Consider the following 18,383-nt stretch of genomic DNA (forward strand, 5'->3'; position numbering starts at 1 on the left):
TGAAGTGCAACTCAAAGGGTCACGCTTATAGCAATAAAATATCACACATAAGCACACCGAAAGTACAGAAGTGCCACATTTGAGCAAACAGAAACCTTGGCAGCGATTACATACCGTAGACCGACAGTAAACTGGCAGAACCATCCTATTCTAAAGTTTTAGGGCAGCCCAGATAGCTGGAGTTACAAATTGTCCTTCTTCTGTTTCGGTGTTCTGTCGTGTATCCTAGAGTAGCCATTGTCTGTTTTTTGTTTCTATTTTCACACCCGAGCATTACCATTTGGGAGCCTAGAGAGGGGTGCGTGTTTATGAAAGCTTGGGTTTATCACTGCCTTTTGAAGAACAAATCTTCAATATCGTAATCGATGAAGTTAAAATAAATAAAAGCAAGTGTTCTTTACGGCATGACCAAGCGTTGCCTACTTTTTAAATATGTTTTAATATGTATTTCGTGCTTTGGTTGGTCCCGGTTGTTACGTTGAACCTGTTCTAAGATGGCCGCGCTCTGTGCCTAGGACCGGTGTGGCAATTAAAGATACACCGGTGCTGTCCGGGGAAAGATGGTGCCCCAGGAGGAGCTGCAGCGCCTCGGCCGAGAGCTGGTGGACCAGAGCCGGCCCTTGAGCCAGCGCTTCCGAGCTCTCTTTACCCTCCGCGCTTTGGGCGGCCCGGAGGCCATAGCCGGTATCAGCGGGGCGTTCCATGATCCGTCTGCGCTGCTCAAGCATGAGGCGGCCTACTGCCTAGGACAGATGGGGGACCGTGCGGCCGAGCCGGCTCTCAGGACAGTTCTGATGGACAGAGAGCAGGAGCCCATGGTGCGGCATGAAGCGGGTGAGACTGCCAGTCTACGTATGGCATAGCCAAGGACACTGTAATTATGCGGCTAGGGAGAGCCACATAATGTGGTAGGGTTCACTAAATTAACCGGCAACAAAAAGCAAGTTATGTGGCACATTTCGTACTGCCATGTGTTCATTAGTCATTGCTCCACATTATCATTGTCATGAGAAGAGTTTCATCTTATAGGTACTCGTTCAACACAGCAATACGCCACTGAAAGTGGAACAGTCAACCTTTGCAAAGTGTCTTCTGCTGCACGCAACACATCTTTAATAATTTTTGCTCTGTTTGAGCTTGAATGTATTTTTTAATCTGCTGATTATGCAGCGGATGGTGCATTATGTGGCAAATCCATATTTATATTAAAACTCTGAAAAATCGCATAAATCCAGTGCCCCGAGCATAGCCAGCTAATAGTGATCTTTTCTAAAACTCCTGCATCCCAAAGGGTCGCCTGGCGCTAGTGCTTTAAAGTGGATGAAAAACAAAGGATGAGGGCAGTAGACTTCTTGCTTTATTGAAAAATGATCTAAGCAGCATAAATCGCTAAGCAACCACTATCGGATGTAGCTTGCAGCCAAGAGTGTGGCCGAATACATGTGAGGAGTGCCATCGTTCTGAAAAATAAATAGTTGGTTCTATCTTTATTATACAATGTGAAGCCGAATGAGTGAAAAAATATCCCCTCCTGCCCTTAATGATGACCATTAGCAATAAAACATTTGGCAAGGTACATACAAGATAACCTACCTCAGCAGACCTCCAAGATCTGGATCAGCAGCCAGCATTGCACAAACTTCACTCTTAATGGAAAGCCTGGAACTGTATGAGAAAGCTTCCTTACCACAAAAAGTACGCTGCAGGTAGAATACACGGTTTGTATTCTTGCCTAAAGACAGCCAACAAGTCCCACTTGGACGGTCACAGAAACCCTATTACTCAGGCCCAGGGATCCCTACCTTACTTTTGGGGGCCTATTCGCCTGCTTACTTAGTGAGGAAGGAAAATGCTGAAAAAATAAAAAATTATGAATGTGCTCAGAAGAGTCCTACCTGAAAACGCACAAGGAGAATCACCCTGGATTTTAGGGGATTCCGGCTTCTTGAACAGAGAGAGGGAGGGTATCCTTTGTAGTCACACATTCGTCAAAAGGCCCACCATGCCGGTAAACCTACTTGGCACCCGCTCTCGGAGAGCGGGTACCGAGTAGGTTTCCCTGTAGGACTTACCTGAGCACACTAGTAATTCTTTATTTTTCACCATTTTCCCTAGCCTTGAGGAATGCCCCAGACCCGTATGGGCTTCTAAGAGGGGCAGCAACATGTTGGCCTGAATTATTATTTTTTTTTTTTTTTTTGGTTTGTTAGTCATTGCTCTCCTATTACCGCCCCTCTAGTTTTTAACCTTACCTAATGTACCCACTAATAAAGGCAAATAGCCGGGATACATTAAGGTATTTTTAATTCACTGACTTAGATTCCTTTATTGTCCAGTAGTTTTTATCTAAGAACTCCCTCCTGCGCCGAGTCAGAAGAGGAGGTTGATTCCGCCCTGTAGGTATTGTCCTTCTAAGGTGGGGAAAGGTTGCCTATGATGAAGCATTACACAATTTTGTTTGTGAGGCTTCCTCTGGCAAGAATACCTGTTGTGTATTCTACCTGCAGCTGCCGTACGTTTTGTGACAATGTTGTCTTCCTAGGAGGATGTATGGTGACGTACCGCCTCCTCACTTGCATTTGTTATGAGTGGGAGAACTTCCTCACAGAGGCACAAGTCCATACTCAATGATGACAGTGCTATTTAGTGGTTAAGCAATTGACAGATTAGGTTTTATTTTTCTCAATACAATGCGTAGTGTCATGACGATATTACTAACTCCGTCCTCACATCTCTACTACTGAAGTGCATTGGGTGCAGAGGATAATTTGGAGGGTCATGTCAAGGATGAATGATTTATTTTATTCATTCTGGTGTTAGCCAAGAACTTTTTTGTTTTCCTTTTTTTAAGTATATGCATATAAAGACACACAAAGGGGCTTTTAGTTAGCCCTATTCTTCCACTGGTCTGTTAAGCCATTTACATTTTGTTTCCACCCATCAAAGTGTACAGCACAGGACAACAGATCATCCTTGTTAGACCTGGCATCTTTTTGTGTGTTTCCCCTGTCTTTTTTTCTTTCTGACCTCCTAGTTTTGACTATTTCTGATGCTGGTTTAGTGTGTCTGCGCACTTTCTCACTGCTGTCCAGTGTTAGAGTGCAAGTGCTCCTTTTGTAAATTGGATTATGGATTGGTGTTTCCATGATTGGCATATTTGATTTACTGGTAAGTCCCTGGTAAATTGCACTGAGAGTGCCAGGGCCTGTAAATCAAATGCTGCTAGTGGACCTGCAGCACGGATTGTGCCACCCACACGAGCAGCCTTTCAAAGGTTTTTCAGACCTACCACTGCAGTGTCTGCATGCAGATTGTACTGCCATGTCAACCTGGCCAGTGCCTCCACTTGCCAAGCCCTAACCTTCCCTTGTAGTACATTTGAGTCACCCCTAAGGTAGGCTGCAGTGTATTTGAAAGGTAGGACATGTACTGGTGTGTGTGACATGTTCTGTGTAATTTGTTTTTCAATGTTGAAAGGGTATCTGTCCCATAGGAGAGAATAAAAAATGCTCTTTAACATTTTGTGAGTATATATTCCCATTGGAACAAGATAGAAAAATTGAGTTTAGTATGTCTGAACTCAGAATGTAGAGATGCATCCTTTAGTAAAGATGATTTTTATGTTCTGTGTTTGAAAATACCACTTTTAGAAAGTAGATATTTTCTTGTTTAGCCATCCTGTGTTCCTCTGCTGGGTTGTGGATTGACTGTCGGCTTTAGAGTGACAGGGGCTGGGGATGTGCATTCTCTTCAGCCAGCCACTGGGATGATTGAGGTGTGTCCTGCCTTTGGATAGGTCAGGGCTGAGCTGAATAGACCTGGGCTGCATTTAGAGTAGTGGGAGGAGATTTCCTTGCCCCTGATTGGGCCTGGTCTGCCTTGGACAATGCTGTCTCCACCTCCTGCTGGGAAGCTGGGCCAGAGAGGACCAAACTGGATTGGACTAAGCACAGACACTCTGCCCAAGAGAACAACGAGAAATGCAGTATTAATATTGGGGCCCGGAACTTCAGACTACTACTGAACTAAGGAACCTGCCAGGAAGAAGACCTGTAAAATCTGCCAGGAGGAACTGCCACTTTGCTGCGTGCTCTATGTTGGCCTGCTGCTTCTGTCTTGGCCAGGGAAAAGACTGGATTGTACTTTCATCATCCTGCTGTTAGTTTTCTCCAAGAGCTTGAAGTAGAGTTTGCCTCCTTTTGGAATTCTCAGTGAGATAAAGACTTCAGAGAGCTCGCTTGGATCAAGGAACCTTCCAAGAAGAAGAGCTGGACGAACTGGGGGGCGGAGTAGGTAATGCATCATGAGTGAGCTGGAGGATGGCAGGGGGAGTGCAAGGGAAACAAATAGTACAGTGGAAGTGCCTGGCCAGTGTAAGGACACTGGCTACCAGACAAAAATGTACTTGGTCAAAGCTCCAGGGGACAGCCAAGGAAAGAGGAAGTGAAACCTAATAACGTGACACTGATGCTGCTGACCAGTAAGAAGCAAAACAATTAGAGACCGCAAAGCCTAGGGATAGTAAGTCCTGGGCCAGCTGCAAGGCCCTATTAAGATTTTTTTTTTTTTTTAAATTACAAGTGATTAAGCAAGCACAGCCTAAGGCAAAACCTCAAAAGTAGTTGTTTAAATGTGACCCATGAAAGGATACACATTATCAAGTTAAAAGGTGGTAAAAAAGGCTGTTCTCCGGAAAAGGAACAAACAGAAGAAGCAAAGTGACAGAAACAGGATGGACAAGGGGAGCAATCCACTAAAAAGCAAACAAGAGTGCAAACAAAGACAAACATGTGACACTTTGATCCAAAGCCCACTGTAACTTTGTGGTATTGCCCACAATTGACTTTCACCTTTCGGCTCTGTTATTCAATATGCAGTACCCCTTCGCTCTGTCCTGAGCGAATGGAGCCCAGTCCTTTCCATCCCAATTCAAATGGCATGAGGGACCATGAGTCACGCTTGACGAATGCCTGAATTGCACCACCACAACATGGTGCCTTACTGTGTTAAGAAACTAATTTGAGGTCTCAGATTGTGAGCTTATCCTTCCATCTGCAACGAGACCGACGTTTGTCCACTGGCACTGCATAACCTATTGTCCTGAATGTTGCACCAGAAGAGACATCTTGGATCCAGTATCGGCAGCATTCATGGTGTGTTGCCCCTCTGGATCTTCTTGGTGAAGAGAAAGTGGAGGCTAGTAAGGTTCTGTAGGACCACTCAACTAGGGCTCCAGGTACACCATATATATGTAACACCTCTGGCTGAACTCATTTATTCTTTTGGTTTTTCTCTTATGCAGACGATTCTCAAATCCTCATCTCCCTAGCTAGAGGATTATCTAACCCAGAAACCTAGTTTTGCAACTGTTTGCGGGTGGTCAGCAAATGGATGGCCGAAAACTGCCTACAGGAAAAATTCAAACAAGACCGAGGTGCTCCTCTTCGTAGTTTAGTTTCCTTTTGGAGACCTACTTGGTGGCCCCAAGAGTTGGGCCCTCTTCCCACAATAAAACTTGGAACCTGAGAGTCTTGATAAATGATAAACTTTCCTACAGTGACCAAGCCAATGCTGTTATGTCTAAGGCCTTCTATACCCTCAAGATCATCAAGAAGTTGCTCCAGTTTATTCCATTACAGCTCTAGAAAAGAGTTGTTACTTCGCTTGTGCTGTCCAGGCTTGATTATTGCAACGGCCTTTATCTTAATACTCACAAACATGCTCTCAACAAATTACTAACTTTGAAAATGCTGCGGCACGTCTCGTAGCATCCCTTAATACTAACAGGTTTCTAAGCCCATGCGGAAACTTCATTGGCTACCAATCGGACAAAGCATCATCTTTAAAGCTCTTTGATTAACTTATAAAACCTTACATGAGGTTGGACCGATGTTCTTGCGAAACCGCTTCAAATGGCACATTCCCCATAGGCCACTCAGATCAGCAAATGCCAAAGCGGTGATCTTTCCCAAATTCAAACGCATGGCCTGGGGAGGTCGCAGCTTTGTGTTGGGCGCCTCTGTTGCTTGTAATAAACTTCCTCTTGATATTAAAAGTTTGCCAAATCTCTTGTCTTTAGAAAATCTTTGAAGACCCAGGCATTTAACTCGGTGTAATCTGTTCTTTGGTCTCAACAGCACTTTGTACCTAGCACCAAGACACCTTTGGGTATTCGTGCACTCAACAAATTCAATTAACATACAGCCAAAAGAGAAAATCTGCTAGTGAAACCGTCAGTCTGAAGACATATTACTTTTCTAGTATTAAGGAGTTCATATCTGGATAGAGGGAGAGACAAGCCACGGTAATCGGGCTGCCCTCCGGATAGCGTTATCAGTTGATTTTAAAACTTTATTTTACTTACTGTCTGAAATTGTAATTGATTTAGAAAGCATTGTGGGGAACGGGGGTAATTGTGTTGCGATGTGCTGCTGATATTCAAATTTGATCCTTGAATTCCTGTAACATCGTAAATTTCACTCCTGAGAACACATTTGCTTTAAATGACTTTTTAATCACTTGCTGGGGGTCAGCGCGGGGAAATCTGTTAAGCCTCCGTTTATCCACTTCTGCTGTATTCAAGCGGTCTAATGGTCGGGGGGGGGGGGGGCACAGCTGCTGCACAGCAGAGCTGATTGGCTGTTCAGAGGAAGCGGCCAGCCTTAACTTTGATGCTGGAGCGGACGCGCGCCGCGGGCATGCCGAAGGCGCGCCTAAGGCACGCCCGTCTGCGCCCGTCCACGGCCGTCCGGGGCTAGGGGCCATAACCCTTGGTCCTAAGCTAAGATACTCTGCCTCAGAGTTACTTCATCTGGCTGTGGGTCATCAGGGGCTCAATAACGTCACCATTGCCAAACTGGAAAATGAAAACATTCGGAGGCAACAGGTGACTAGCAGCCACACCTTCTTGAGGAAAGCACCTCTGAATAGCATCAGCTCGGATCATGTTCCGGGTCTAAATATAGTGGTCCTAAACACAAGATCACTAAAGAAACAGCACCTAGAAATTGTCACACTTCTCCAGGAGGGGGACATCGACATTTTGGCATTAACAGAGACCTGGTTGGGTGATACCTCTGCCCCGGATATTATCGCTGCCCTTCCTGGGGAATTTGATGCCTTTTGGCATAACAGGCAGGATAATAAGAGAGGGGGGTGTGTGGCGATTTTCTTTAAAACCAAGCTCATGGGCACAAAGATCATTGCAGAGAGCATTGACCACACCGATCTACTAGGAATTAAAATCTCCCTTAAATCTTCCTGTCTTCTGCTCCTGGTGGTCTATCGTCCTCCGGTGGCAACTCCGAGGTTTTATGACTATCTCACTGAGACTGTGTCTGATCTCAGCACTCTATACCAACGTCTCATGGTGGTTGGAGACTTCAATCACCATTGGGAAATAATCCCGAGAGAGCCGTACGCCAAACAGCTTGAAATGGTAATGTCCTCCATGGGGCTTGTCCAAATAGTTGACCGCCCATTCCACATTAAGGGGCATACTCTAGATCTGATCTGGTCCTCCGATAGGTGGGACAGGCTCATGGACATCCAACCATGCGCCTGGTCAGATCACTTCCTGATCTCGTGCTGGGTGCCCGTAGACGGCCCTCTTCCACTAGCCCCTCTCAAATGGAGGAAGGTGCGGAGCTGGAATAAAATTCAGGCCGAGATTTTAGGGGCTATATTACAGAGGCTATCCCCACCCAATTTCGACGCAGGCAACATTGATCTAGAAAGCATTACCCTTACTAACACCCTACATGCTGCTATTGATCAGGTAGCTCCAGAACGTACGGAAAGAATTCGACACAAATGTAAGGGGCCCCCCTGGTTCAATGAACCACTGAGGGAAAGGAAACAAAGCCTTCGTCAAGCCGAAAGACGATGGCGGAAAGTCTATGACCCTGCTGAGTTAACAACTTATAAATCCCTCCTTACACTGTACAAAAAGGCCATTACATCTAGGAAAGCCGAGTACTATGCGGAGCGTATTGCCAGCGCACCCAACATCCAAAAGGAGACTTTCAAGATTCTGAAAGAACTTAGCAAAAAGTCTGACATCAACCCTGCAGCCGCACCTTCTGACTGCAATGCTCTTCAGGTCTTCTTTCTGCAGAAAGTAACCAGCATTCTTCTAGAGATTAAAGACATACGGACCACTACAGGCGCCTCGGAATCGCCTACTTCCCCTCCTTTTAAGGGCAATCCTATCACCAGCTTTCCGCTCTTGGACACAAGTACTCTTTCTTTTCTGGCCTATGGGACCAAGTCAGGCTCCCCTATTGACCCTTGCCCCCTCGGATCTTTAGAATGGCATTTCCTGCTTTGGAGAATCAGATTCTTACGCTCCTGAATAAGTCCCGGGCAATCGGTCAGGTCCCTGCTAATATGAAGGAGGCCAGAGTTATTCCTCTCTTAAAAAAACCTGGTGCTGACAGGACTATACTAAAGAACTATAGGCCTATCTCTCAGCCTCCCTTTCTGGCGAAGGTCTTGGAGAAACATGTTCTGATAACTCTTTCAGCATTTCTGGAAAAGCATGAGATTCTCCAGGTCCACCAGGCAGGTTTCAGAGCCCACCATAGTACTGAGCTGGTTATGCTGTCGGTCGTGGATGAACTCAGACGAAAGGCCGATAATAAAGAAGCGAACGCCCTGATTTTATTAGATCTGTCAGCGGCGTTCGACACGGTCTGCCACCAAAAACTACTCTCTCGTTTGGCAGACCTGGGCATTCAAGGACAGGTCCATAAATGGCTAGAATCCTTTCTATCAGGACTAACGCAGAGGGTCCAATTGGCTGAGCAGGTATCAGACAAGGGCAACATCTCTTGCGGGGTCCCTAAAGGATCCGCACTATTTCCCCCCCCCCTTCTCTTTAATATATACCTACAGCCCTTGGTGACCGCGCTAGCCAAAATGGACTGCAGAGTGTTCAACTATGCGGATGACACTCCGCTCATCCTAAGGATTGAGAACTCGTCCCACGCTCAACAGTCTGCTCGGAGCATACTCAGGTTCACAGTTAACTGGATGACGGCTAACTCTTTAAAAATCAACCCTGACAAGACGGAGGTCCTTGCTATTTCAACTAAAGGTAACCCCTGGAATGACCTTTTCTGGCCTCAGGAGCTAGAAGTCCCCCCCCCCCATACCAGTATCTGTGGTGAAAAGTCTGGGCATAAAGATCGACTCTGAACTAGTTCAATCAGGTTAATGCGGTGGTCGGTACTTGTGTTGGTCTTCTGCGACAGCTGAGGGAACTGGTTCCCCTCCTCTCGGTCTCGACCATGAAGGCAATAGTAGCTGCTACTATAGTCTCTAGACTCGACTATGGAAATGCACTATATGTTGGGCTACCTCAGAAACTCACCAGTAAATTGCAGATAGTTTTGAACGATGCAGCCAGGCTCATTTTTAGATTGCCCAGAAGAACTCATGCTACCCCTCTGCTGAGTGAATTGCACTGGTTACCCATTAGGCAAAGAGCCAAGTTTAAGGGTTTGTGTATCACCCACAAAGCCCTCCACGGACATGCCCCTGAGTACATAAAAGAACGGGTACTCAAATACATGCCAGGACGTGTGCTGCGCTCAGCGGAAGCCAGTAGACTAATATGCCCTCGTTTCAATTTTACAACCAAAGGGGGGAGAGCTTTCCCGATCCTCCTGCCACAACTCTGGAATCAGTTGCCCGGAGAGCTACGGAAGGAATCTAGACTTTTACCCTTCCGTACAAAACTAAAAACCCTCCTTTTCAGAGAAGCGTTTGATATGGTTGTGAAACCTTTCAGTACCTAAGGACCCAGCCTTTTTCGTTGTTTGTTTCTTCCTTTGTCTGAGCGCTATGAGACCTGCCGGTATATATGCGCTATACAATATTAAATTAACAATATCTGCAGGGTGCTTCATTGGAGGAGCTCACTGGGGCAGAACACTCTCCTTACCACAATTGTTGGTTCCAAGATATTGGGGTTTGAAGATTAGCCAAAACTGATAGCCCCAACCAGGTGATGGAGTAGAACTCTATGAATCAAGGAAGTACGCAAAATCTCGATAGATAGAATCTGGTACTGTGGTACAAGTTCATTTTCAGTAGTCTCTGAAGAAATAGTGGAAATACATTTATTTGAAATTTTAGGACTTCGGCTTGTATCATAAAAATCATCGTAAGGCAGTACATTAGGAAATGAGTGCAGTGAGTTTTCCCTGGCTGAGCCTTTAACGCCTCACCAGAGAACCGTGCTTTCTGCCTTAGCATTGATTACCATGTGACAGATTTTTAGCAGCAAGGACAGCAGCGGCGTCCTATTCTGCTATACCTACACAGGATGACGTAGCAATTACCTTATCGGAGTTTGGATTGGTTGATAGTTCCAAGACTCCTTCTAGTATTTGCTGTATAATAAAGATAGAAGCAATGATTAATTTTTCAGATGTATGACACTTGTATAGCTGCAGGCCACATCTCTATAATGATTACTCAGTTATTTCTGCCGCTTAGATCACTGTCCTATAAAGCAAAATGTCTAATGCCCTCATAATTTCTCTGTCATCCACCTTAAAGCACTAGCTGCACGCGACCCTTTGGGTTGCAGGCGGGTTCCTGTGTCTGTACAGGCCAGACTGTCTAATGAGAGAACCAGGCAGTATTGACCTCTGGTTACCCTCATTTAGAGGAGGTCGTTTTACCTACAGTTCTTCTTTAAAAAGTACCCCTCACTCCAGATTCACCCAACATAGCCTTTAGATGAACATTGTCATATAGTGTATTTCATGTAGGACGCCTCCCAGCATATTTTAGTGCGAAAGGTTGGGAAACATCAGGGAGGGCTATCCTTTGCGCGCTCTGAAAACCCTCCAGTTGACCCTCCCATACCGTTATCTTTGCTTCTGTGCAATCTACCTTTCTTAGGAGGCTGTTAAAGCCATGAACAACTTGTCCCATTTTTAGGTCTCGCCTGGCGCGCTGCTCTCACCTTGCGAGTGCCTTTTGCAATCAATTCTCCGAAAGGCTTACATGCACGCGTCTGCATGGACAAAGATGGCTGCTCTCGCCATTTGTCCAAAGCAAACAGCATGCGCGTGTCCGTAGGGACTGTGGCCAGACCGACGCCATTTTGTTGTCATAGCAACGAAAATGCTGCTTCGCTTATACAGCTTGCCGTGGACAGTTCTGCCATCTTGCGAAGCTCTCATTGTTCTTGCAATGAAAAGGCTGCTTCCTGTATGCAGCTTGCCGGAGTTCGATGCTGGGCGCATTCTTGTTTTTTTTTTTATTTTTTTATTTTATAATTGTTTTAACGCACGGTGTGGAACTTTGGTTTTTTACTGTCTGCGCTGGGCTCATAAGTATTTATGTTTTGTTTACTTTAGTGTCCATATTCTTAAAGACCTGGTGCAGTGCTTTTCAAAGCGATTTTTATGTTTACTTTAGGCGCTGTGTTAATGAAAAATGCGCAGCCGCTTTATTTGCCGCACTTCATCTGTTCCAAAGATTACATTCAGAGTTTCTCCCAGGCTGGCCGCGTTCAAGAAGCCAGCTGTTCTCTGAGGGGGATGCTTTTCTTTATAGCGCCCCTTAGCTCCCACTCCCGTTGAAGTAGGTAGCAGGCACAGAGGCCATCACACAATCCAAGTCCCTCAGGGGTCTACCCTGCAGATCATTAGTGCCTGTCTGCGAACAGCGACTTCAAGGCGCTGGATTTAAACCGCCAGCACTCAGACACGCAGAACGAAAATTGCAGGGGGCCATGGGGGTTTTGGGGCTGAAGGGTTCCCAATGGAAGCCCCCCGACCGCAGGGGTAACGGAATATCCGCAGTTCATACCCTCGCAGGCATGGCATACGCTGGCAGCTCCTGAGCAGGGCTGCTGGCGCTGCTGAGGCTTTACACCCGAACACAATGATCCATCGCAATTTATGGCCAGGTGCGACCACCGTGCATCTAACGCACCGTTCAGAAGGCGTGTATTGTGCAAGCACACTTCAAAATGGCACATATGTGGAGGGAGGCAGTACTTTAAGTGGGCAGGTACTGAGTACTTGCGCTTCTTTAATTTGAAAGGGAGAGAACTGCACTTTCTCAGGTCGGCTGCAATACATTTAATGGGCGAGTGCTGACACTTCCCAGGAGCAAACAGGTACTCGGGATAGTGAGTACCTGCACTTCTATACTTCCATTTAAAGCCCTGGCGGGAGACGATGTGTACTGGGAGAAGGGGTTTGTGATAGTGTCCCAGGGCGCTCCACGCTCCCTTGCAGCCACAGTAAGCCCATGCAATAACAGGCACAGCTGATAAAAGTGCAATGCCAGCTTCTAACGTACCGTGCGCTCGAGTCCACCATAGATACCCTCCAAGTTTTGTCTGTAGACGTTTTCAGGACCGGGGTGGACAGAGCGGTTTACAGACTTGGCTTCTGGGCATTCCATAGGGTCTGGTCTCTGAGCACCTGATGCCCATCACAGCAGCCATGACAATTAACAGTTCTCTAGACCGCTACCACAACACTTCGAGAAATGCCATTATTAGATCAGTTTGTGCATAACAGGGCATTTTAATATTTCTGTTGAGTAGTATTTCGTGTCCGATGGAAGTCGTGTTCGAGCTTGCATGCTTTTCCTTTGGACCCTTCCGACGCCTTGCAAATTTAGAACGCACCCTGCTAAACAACACATTTCACACCTCCAACTCCCCTCCCCGCAATACCAAATAGTGCACTCCCCGCATAGTTGGTGCAGTTTGCATTTTGTGCCAATCTGGCACGTTCACACAGTCTGGAGTACTTGCTGCCTTGCTGTTTCATTGTGAATCTTAAAACCCTCATGCAAGCTCTTCAAGCGGTTTCACTCTTTATATGTGACTGACTCTCTCTGTGAATTAAGGCTGGCCCTCGCACCGCTTTCCAAGGACACCAGTGTCTCCTTGAATCCTCTCGTTGTGCGAGTTGCAACCCGACCACTAGTCACTTAGAGGGCGGAGGACTGACAACCGACCCCCCCCCCCCCCCCCCCTGTCCAACCGGCCTATCCCATATTTTGCCTGAGTGAGGCGACAAACGCCCCCCACCCCCCAATTTGATGGCACTGTGCTGCGCGCTGGTCCCCCTCCCAGGATGCCCTCAGTACCCCCGGTCCATCAGCCTACCCTGCCGGCTGCCCCACGCATCTCTTCTACTCTTCTATCCTCTCCCTGGTTAACGGCTCCTCATCCCTCCCAAGACCTACTGTTCCCCACCTCCCTTCCTCCCCCCTCCCCTCACTCACCTCACACTGTAGCCGCCGCACCTCTTCTCCTGACAAAATTCCCGGAGAAAGAGTGCCTTGTGCCCAGTGCCCACCTTTAAATACCCCTTCCTCCCTACCAAATTCCTAACCCTTTATAGCCTGTTAGATGGTGCGGGAGTAAAAGTATCTTAAGGAACAGAACCTGTCTATTGGTGCAGGAGTAAAGTATCCTGGTGCACAGAGCCCCGTTTAGAAGGCGCAGGAGTAATTCATGTATTCTGATGGACAGATGCCGTTTAGATGGCGCAGGAGTAATTTCTGTAGAGAATCGTCTGGCGGCAAACACATGACAAATCATTCTCTGTGGCTTCACCGCCCCCTTTACCTTCGCTTACAGTATCCCCACACACACACTAACACCTTTTATTTTACCTCCTCTGTTTCCCTCCAAACTCACGACGTGTAAAGCTGCTCTGATATTTGAGATTTGGTTGTGTAGTCTTCAATAACCTCTGTGGTTGCCCGTTTCACCGTGCGCCAATTGCATCAGTCACCAGGAGGCGCTATAAAGCTTACGGGCCATGCTCATGCCACGCATTTATTTATTTAATTTATTTTGTGACTGTATGTAGCGTGGACTCAGCCCGTATGCATCAGTGCTTTCCAGTAGGGAAAACTGGATGGTAAATAAATAAATAACGTCTGCGGACGGTGCACGTGAGTGTGTTTTCACACGCATCCATGTGTGCTTGTGTTACCATGCCGACTCCCTTACCTCCCACATCAGATTGTTGTTCTTGCACAGGTCCACATGGTCTGGTGAGCTGAATGTAAGTGTGTGCGCACGCGAGTGTGTGTGTTCACACTCACCCATGTGTGTTTGTCACCACGCCGGCTCTCTTATTAGCTGCAATGCCTGTAGCTCAAACTTTCACTACTGCGAGACCTATTGCTTTGCAAATGCTTGTTCTTATTTTTGGTATCCTCCAAGTTTCGGTATGATAAATTGTTTATTTAATTGGGGAAGATGTTGATTTTTGTTAAAGTACATCTCAGGCTGTGTGAAATATTGGTACATAGAGGAATGCTATGTAAGCTGCTTTATTAGGTCTCGCCTGGCGTAGGCTGCGCACATGCGCAGTCTTGCTGGCGAGATTTAATGCCTTTGGTTGTTTTCTGTAAGGGGCATTAAGCCCTGCCCCTCTTTTCCATTGGCCGGCGTCACCGTTTATGCTAAACGGTGGCCAGCCATTGGAAAAGAGGTGTTTGTGATGTTTTTGCTCGGCTTTCTGAGCCGTCCCATTTGGACGGGCTCTTCTGCCTTCCTTGCGTCGCAAAAGGTTTCTTATCTTTATGGGGCCAAACACATGGCCCCATAAAGATAAGAAACCTTTTAGCAGGCGACGCCGTCCAAGTGGGACGGCAGAAAAAGCGAAACGAAAACGTCATGGGGAGCGCTTGTGAGGACATTCGCCCAAGAGCTAGAACGAGGACCACGGAACAAACTTGCCAGCGGAATTTGTTTTATTTTAGATAGTAATGCTCGAATCATCGTATTAAAATAGTGTACCTGAGTGATTCGTAATTATGTTCAGGCACCAGTTCAGAACAGATGTGTTATTTGTAAAGTCTTTTTAATGCTAGATTTTTAAAGTGCATTTCAGCAGAATATCAGTTAAAAAAAGGGCATTCAAAACCTAGCCTTCTTAACTTCTAGTCGATTTATATGAAAATATTTGTATTAGTACTTACGACTATACTAAATCATCGTGCAGTCAGTCAAAACAAACAGAAAATGTATCCCACTCTTCGATGCCCGTCACATTCGCTGGAGGAAGGCGTGGTGGGGGGGGGGAGTTTGTGGCTTGTTGTTCGTCCTTTTTTTCTGTCGCCGCATCGTTGTGTACATAACATCTAATTGACAGAGAGAAAGTACTAGACTGCGCACTGCCCCGATTGGACAGCGGATGTGATGCTGTAGGTTCACCCGTGTTCAGTGCTAGGCAGGAAGCGGTCCCGGTTGCGTTGCCGCAGTGACAAGTGCTGGGCAGTGGGAAGATGGCGGCGTCTCGTCGCGCTCAGCATCAGCATTTGCCGCTGCCCCCAGTTGTACCCCCAGCTGCCCCTGCTGTGCCGCCCTCCCCGCCGCGGAGCCCCAGCCTCTCCCCGTGCCGCGGCTTGGACGCAGAGCCCGAAGGAGAGGCCAGTGGAGCAGTGCCTAGCGCCGTCCTGGTTGGTGCTCCCTGCGGCCCTAGTCTCCCCGATCCCTCTCCTTTGGGGGTCGCCTCAGGCTCTTGCTCCTCTTCCAGCAGTAGCGGCAGTACCAGCGGCCCCTCCTCCGGCTCAAGTCCAGCGAATTGCCCCACCGAGGCCGCTGGTGTATCCGGGGCCTTCCGAGAGCTCTTCGAAGCTTGCAGGAATGGGGATGTGTCCCGAATTAAGCGACTGGTGGACACAAGCAATGTAAATGCCAATGATCTGGCTGGCAGGAAGAGCACCCCTCTGCACTTCGCAGCCGGTAAGAGAAAGAGAGCTGCAAAAGGGAGATGAATTGACAGGACGGCTCGGCCATTGTCTGTTGTCTTATTTTTGGCATAAATAGCTTCACTTGCGTATTTATCTGTCGGTGTCTCTAGCCTATAGATGATAAAACCTATTAGTCTGTTCAAATGTTTAGATTTTATAATAGACCTACTCTGTGTCAACAATGAGATGGTGGTTTTCGTAGCTGTCACTTCTTTGTATTGCATCATTTATGTGGCGTTTGCTACCCCTGTATGGGGTGCTGAAAAGCTTGCGGACATGGACAGCATGCTCCGCCCTATCGGGTGTTATTGTTGGAACTAGGTTATCTTTGTTTGGATCCTGTGTGGGAAATGTTTCCATGCCTTGTGTGATGAGCACCGGGGTGCTTTTATCGTGTTATGGGGAGCAGCGCTTAGTAGTGTGAAAGAGAGAGAGATGTTCTGTTCATGGTTTTCCAGTAGCTGGCAACTTTGAGCTGCTCTGCAGGTCCCTATATGGTCTTTCTTCTGATCATAACCCACTTAGCTGGTTAGTGCACTTTGTTGTTCATGTCTAGATATTTTGTTTAACGTTTATAGTCCTGAGCCGGCAAAGGTTGGAGGATCAAAAATGGTGCTGAAATCTGCTGGGATAGGCTTTGTGAATAATATCCCATATCTGATTGTAAGTGTGAGATGTCAAGAAGCAGCCACAGTATGAAACTTAAAGGAGAGTTAATATCCTGAGCAATAAGTGTCCAAAGTAATCAGAACAGTCCACATTGGTAGTTGCCACAGAATTCTTCTTCTGTTCTTTATTTTCATATGCCACAGATCAACATGGGTATGAATTCTAGCCAACACGTGTTTCGTCTATGTGGAGTAAACCACAGACTTCTTCAGGGCAAACTACTAAACAGCTTGGTCATATAGAATTCTTGACTATACAGTATCCAAGTTTGGAACTCCAGTGACGTCAGAAACCTTATTTGTTCTACTCTCCACCAGGATGGGATGTCTCGAAATGCAGAGATGGTGTGGGTTCCGTGACCAAGAAGCTGATCTAAAATTAGCTCCTGCCTCAAAAGAAGATACATTTAGTAAAATGGGGGTAAGGTTAAAAATGAAGAGAGAGGTGTATAGGGAAAAGCTAGATATCCCTCACATCTATATGATCAACATGTTTCAGCCTACTTGTGCCCATACTCATCGATGGCTTTTGTCAGGACAGTGAAATTAATTGGATCCCTGTTCTGAGCAGTAGTGACTCTTTCTCCTGGCCGCATGAGTTACAAGTATATTTACTCTGTGCAGGTTAGGAGAATACACTGTCCTCCCCTGAAAATAGAAAAGAACAGTAAAACACATTCATTCTTTCCTACTGTTCTGAATGTCACCATTATGTACATCTATGTAACTTGGTGTACCTGATTACTGAACAACTCATCCAAGATCAACATCACCATGTGTTTGTACATGGCATATGCAGTGACGATGCCAAAGGAGGAAATTAAACTCGTTATTTGTGGATGCTGAGAATATGGCTACGTGTATGTTTGCTTCAATGGTATATATGTGATCAGTTATTTGCCACCATTAGCTCAGAGGCTTGGGTGGCTCATTTTAGTGCTTTATATCGCTCTGACTTGTCCCAAATAGATCCGGAGTCAATGGAGGAATTACCAATTAACATTCGCTTCACACTGGAAGGGATCTTGGATTCCATTATGAAGTCCCCATCTTGGAAGGCCTCCGGGCTAGATGGGGTCCCTATGGAGATATATAAATGCATCCCAGAACTATAGGCCCAATTATTATGTAACTGTTTCAATGCCTTTTACCATCTCTGGCCTCCCCTGATTCGTAGCATATTGCTACCATCGTGCATATTTTTAAAAAGGGCGATTTGCAGTCCCCTAGTTATCACCCGATCTCCCTGTTGGGAGAGTGGTTTTGGAGTGCTTCTTGTCCTGGGTCCAGGAGGCGAACATGCTGTCGGAGGTGCTCTATGGGTTCAGGAAGGGGTTGAGCACCCTGGAGCAATGCTTAAATCTTCACTTGCTTATTAGCAAATATACCAGCGCAAAGCAGAACTCCCTTTGCCTAGCCTTCATGGACCTGTCGAGCACCTTCGACAGCATAAGATCTAAACTGTGGACCTTGCTGGAGGGTATGGATTCAGGGCTCGTTCAATTTTTGCGGGTTCTGCGTTTCGATCTTCCAGTGTCTGTAAGATTTGGCCCTGCTGGAGAACACACTAGCAGCTTTCCGCTGGAGAAGGGTGTACGCCAAGTGTGTGTATTGACCCCTATACTATTTTTATTGTACATCAATTGTCTTGAGGATGTGTTATCGGACTGTACTGCAGATGTACGATATGTGGGCAAGACAAAAGTTCCAACGTTACTCTATGCGGATGACGCCATTTTGCTTGGGAGAACACATAAGAGCCTCAATACCCTTTTCCAGGCATTTGTTAACTTCATGAATGCCTTGGGTTTAGCCACAAACCACATACAAAGGTCACTATGTTTTGTGGCCCCAAATCCGTGACGACCAAGCATGTGTTTCTGCAGGGACACCCTATTGCTCCCACACAGGACTTTTCCTACTTGGGTGTGGATTTTGATGCCACGGGTAACTGGGACACAT

General features: G+C 46.6%; 1 protein-coding gene across 1 annotated transcript in view; it reads left to right on the forward strand.

Moving 5' to 3' along the window:
* Nucleotides 1-467: 467 nt before the first annotated feature.
* DOHH (deoxyhypusine hydroxylase) overlaps nt 468-18,383 on the forward strand; it is a 35,098-nt gene continuing 17,182 nt past the window's right edge. Inside the window, exon 1 of the mRNA XM_085639898.1 lies at nt 468-834. Within this exon, the coding sequence (XP_085496024.1) occupies nt 561-834 (274 nt within the window). The 5' untranslated portion in view covers nt 468-560. The remainder of the gene's footprint in view (nt 835-18,383) is intronic.

The sequence above is a fragment of the Triturus cristatus genome, chromosome 12, assembly GCF_964204655.1.
Source record: "Triturus cristatus chromosome 12, aTriCri1.1, whole genome shotgun sequence".
Taxonomy (NCBI): domain Eukaryota; kingdom Metazoa; phylum Chordata; class Amphibia; order Caudata; family Salamandridae; genus Triturus; species Triturus cristatus.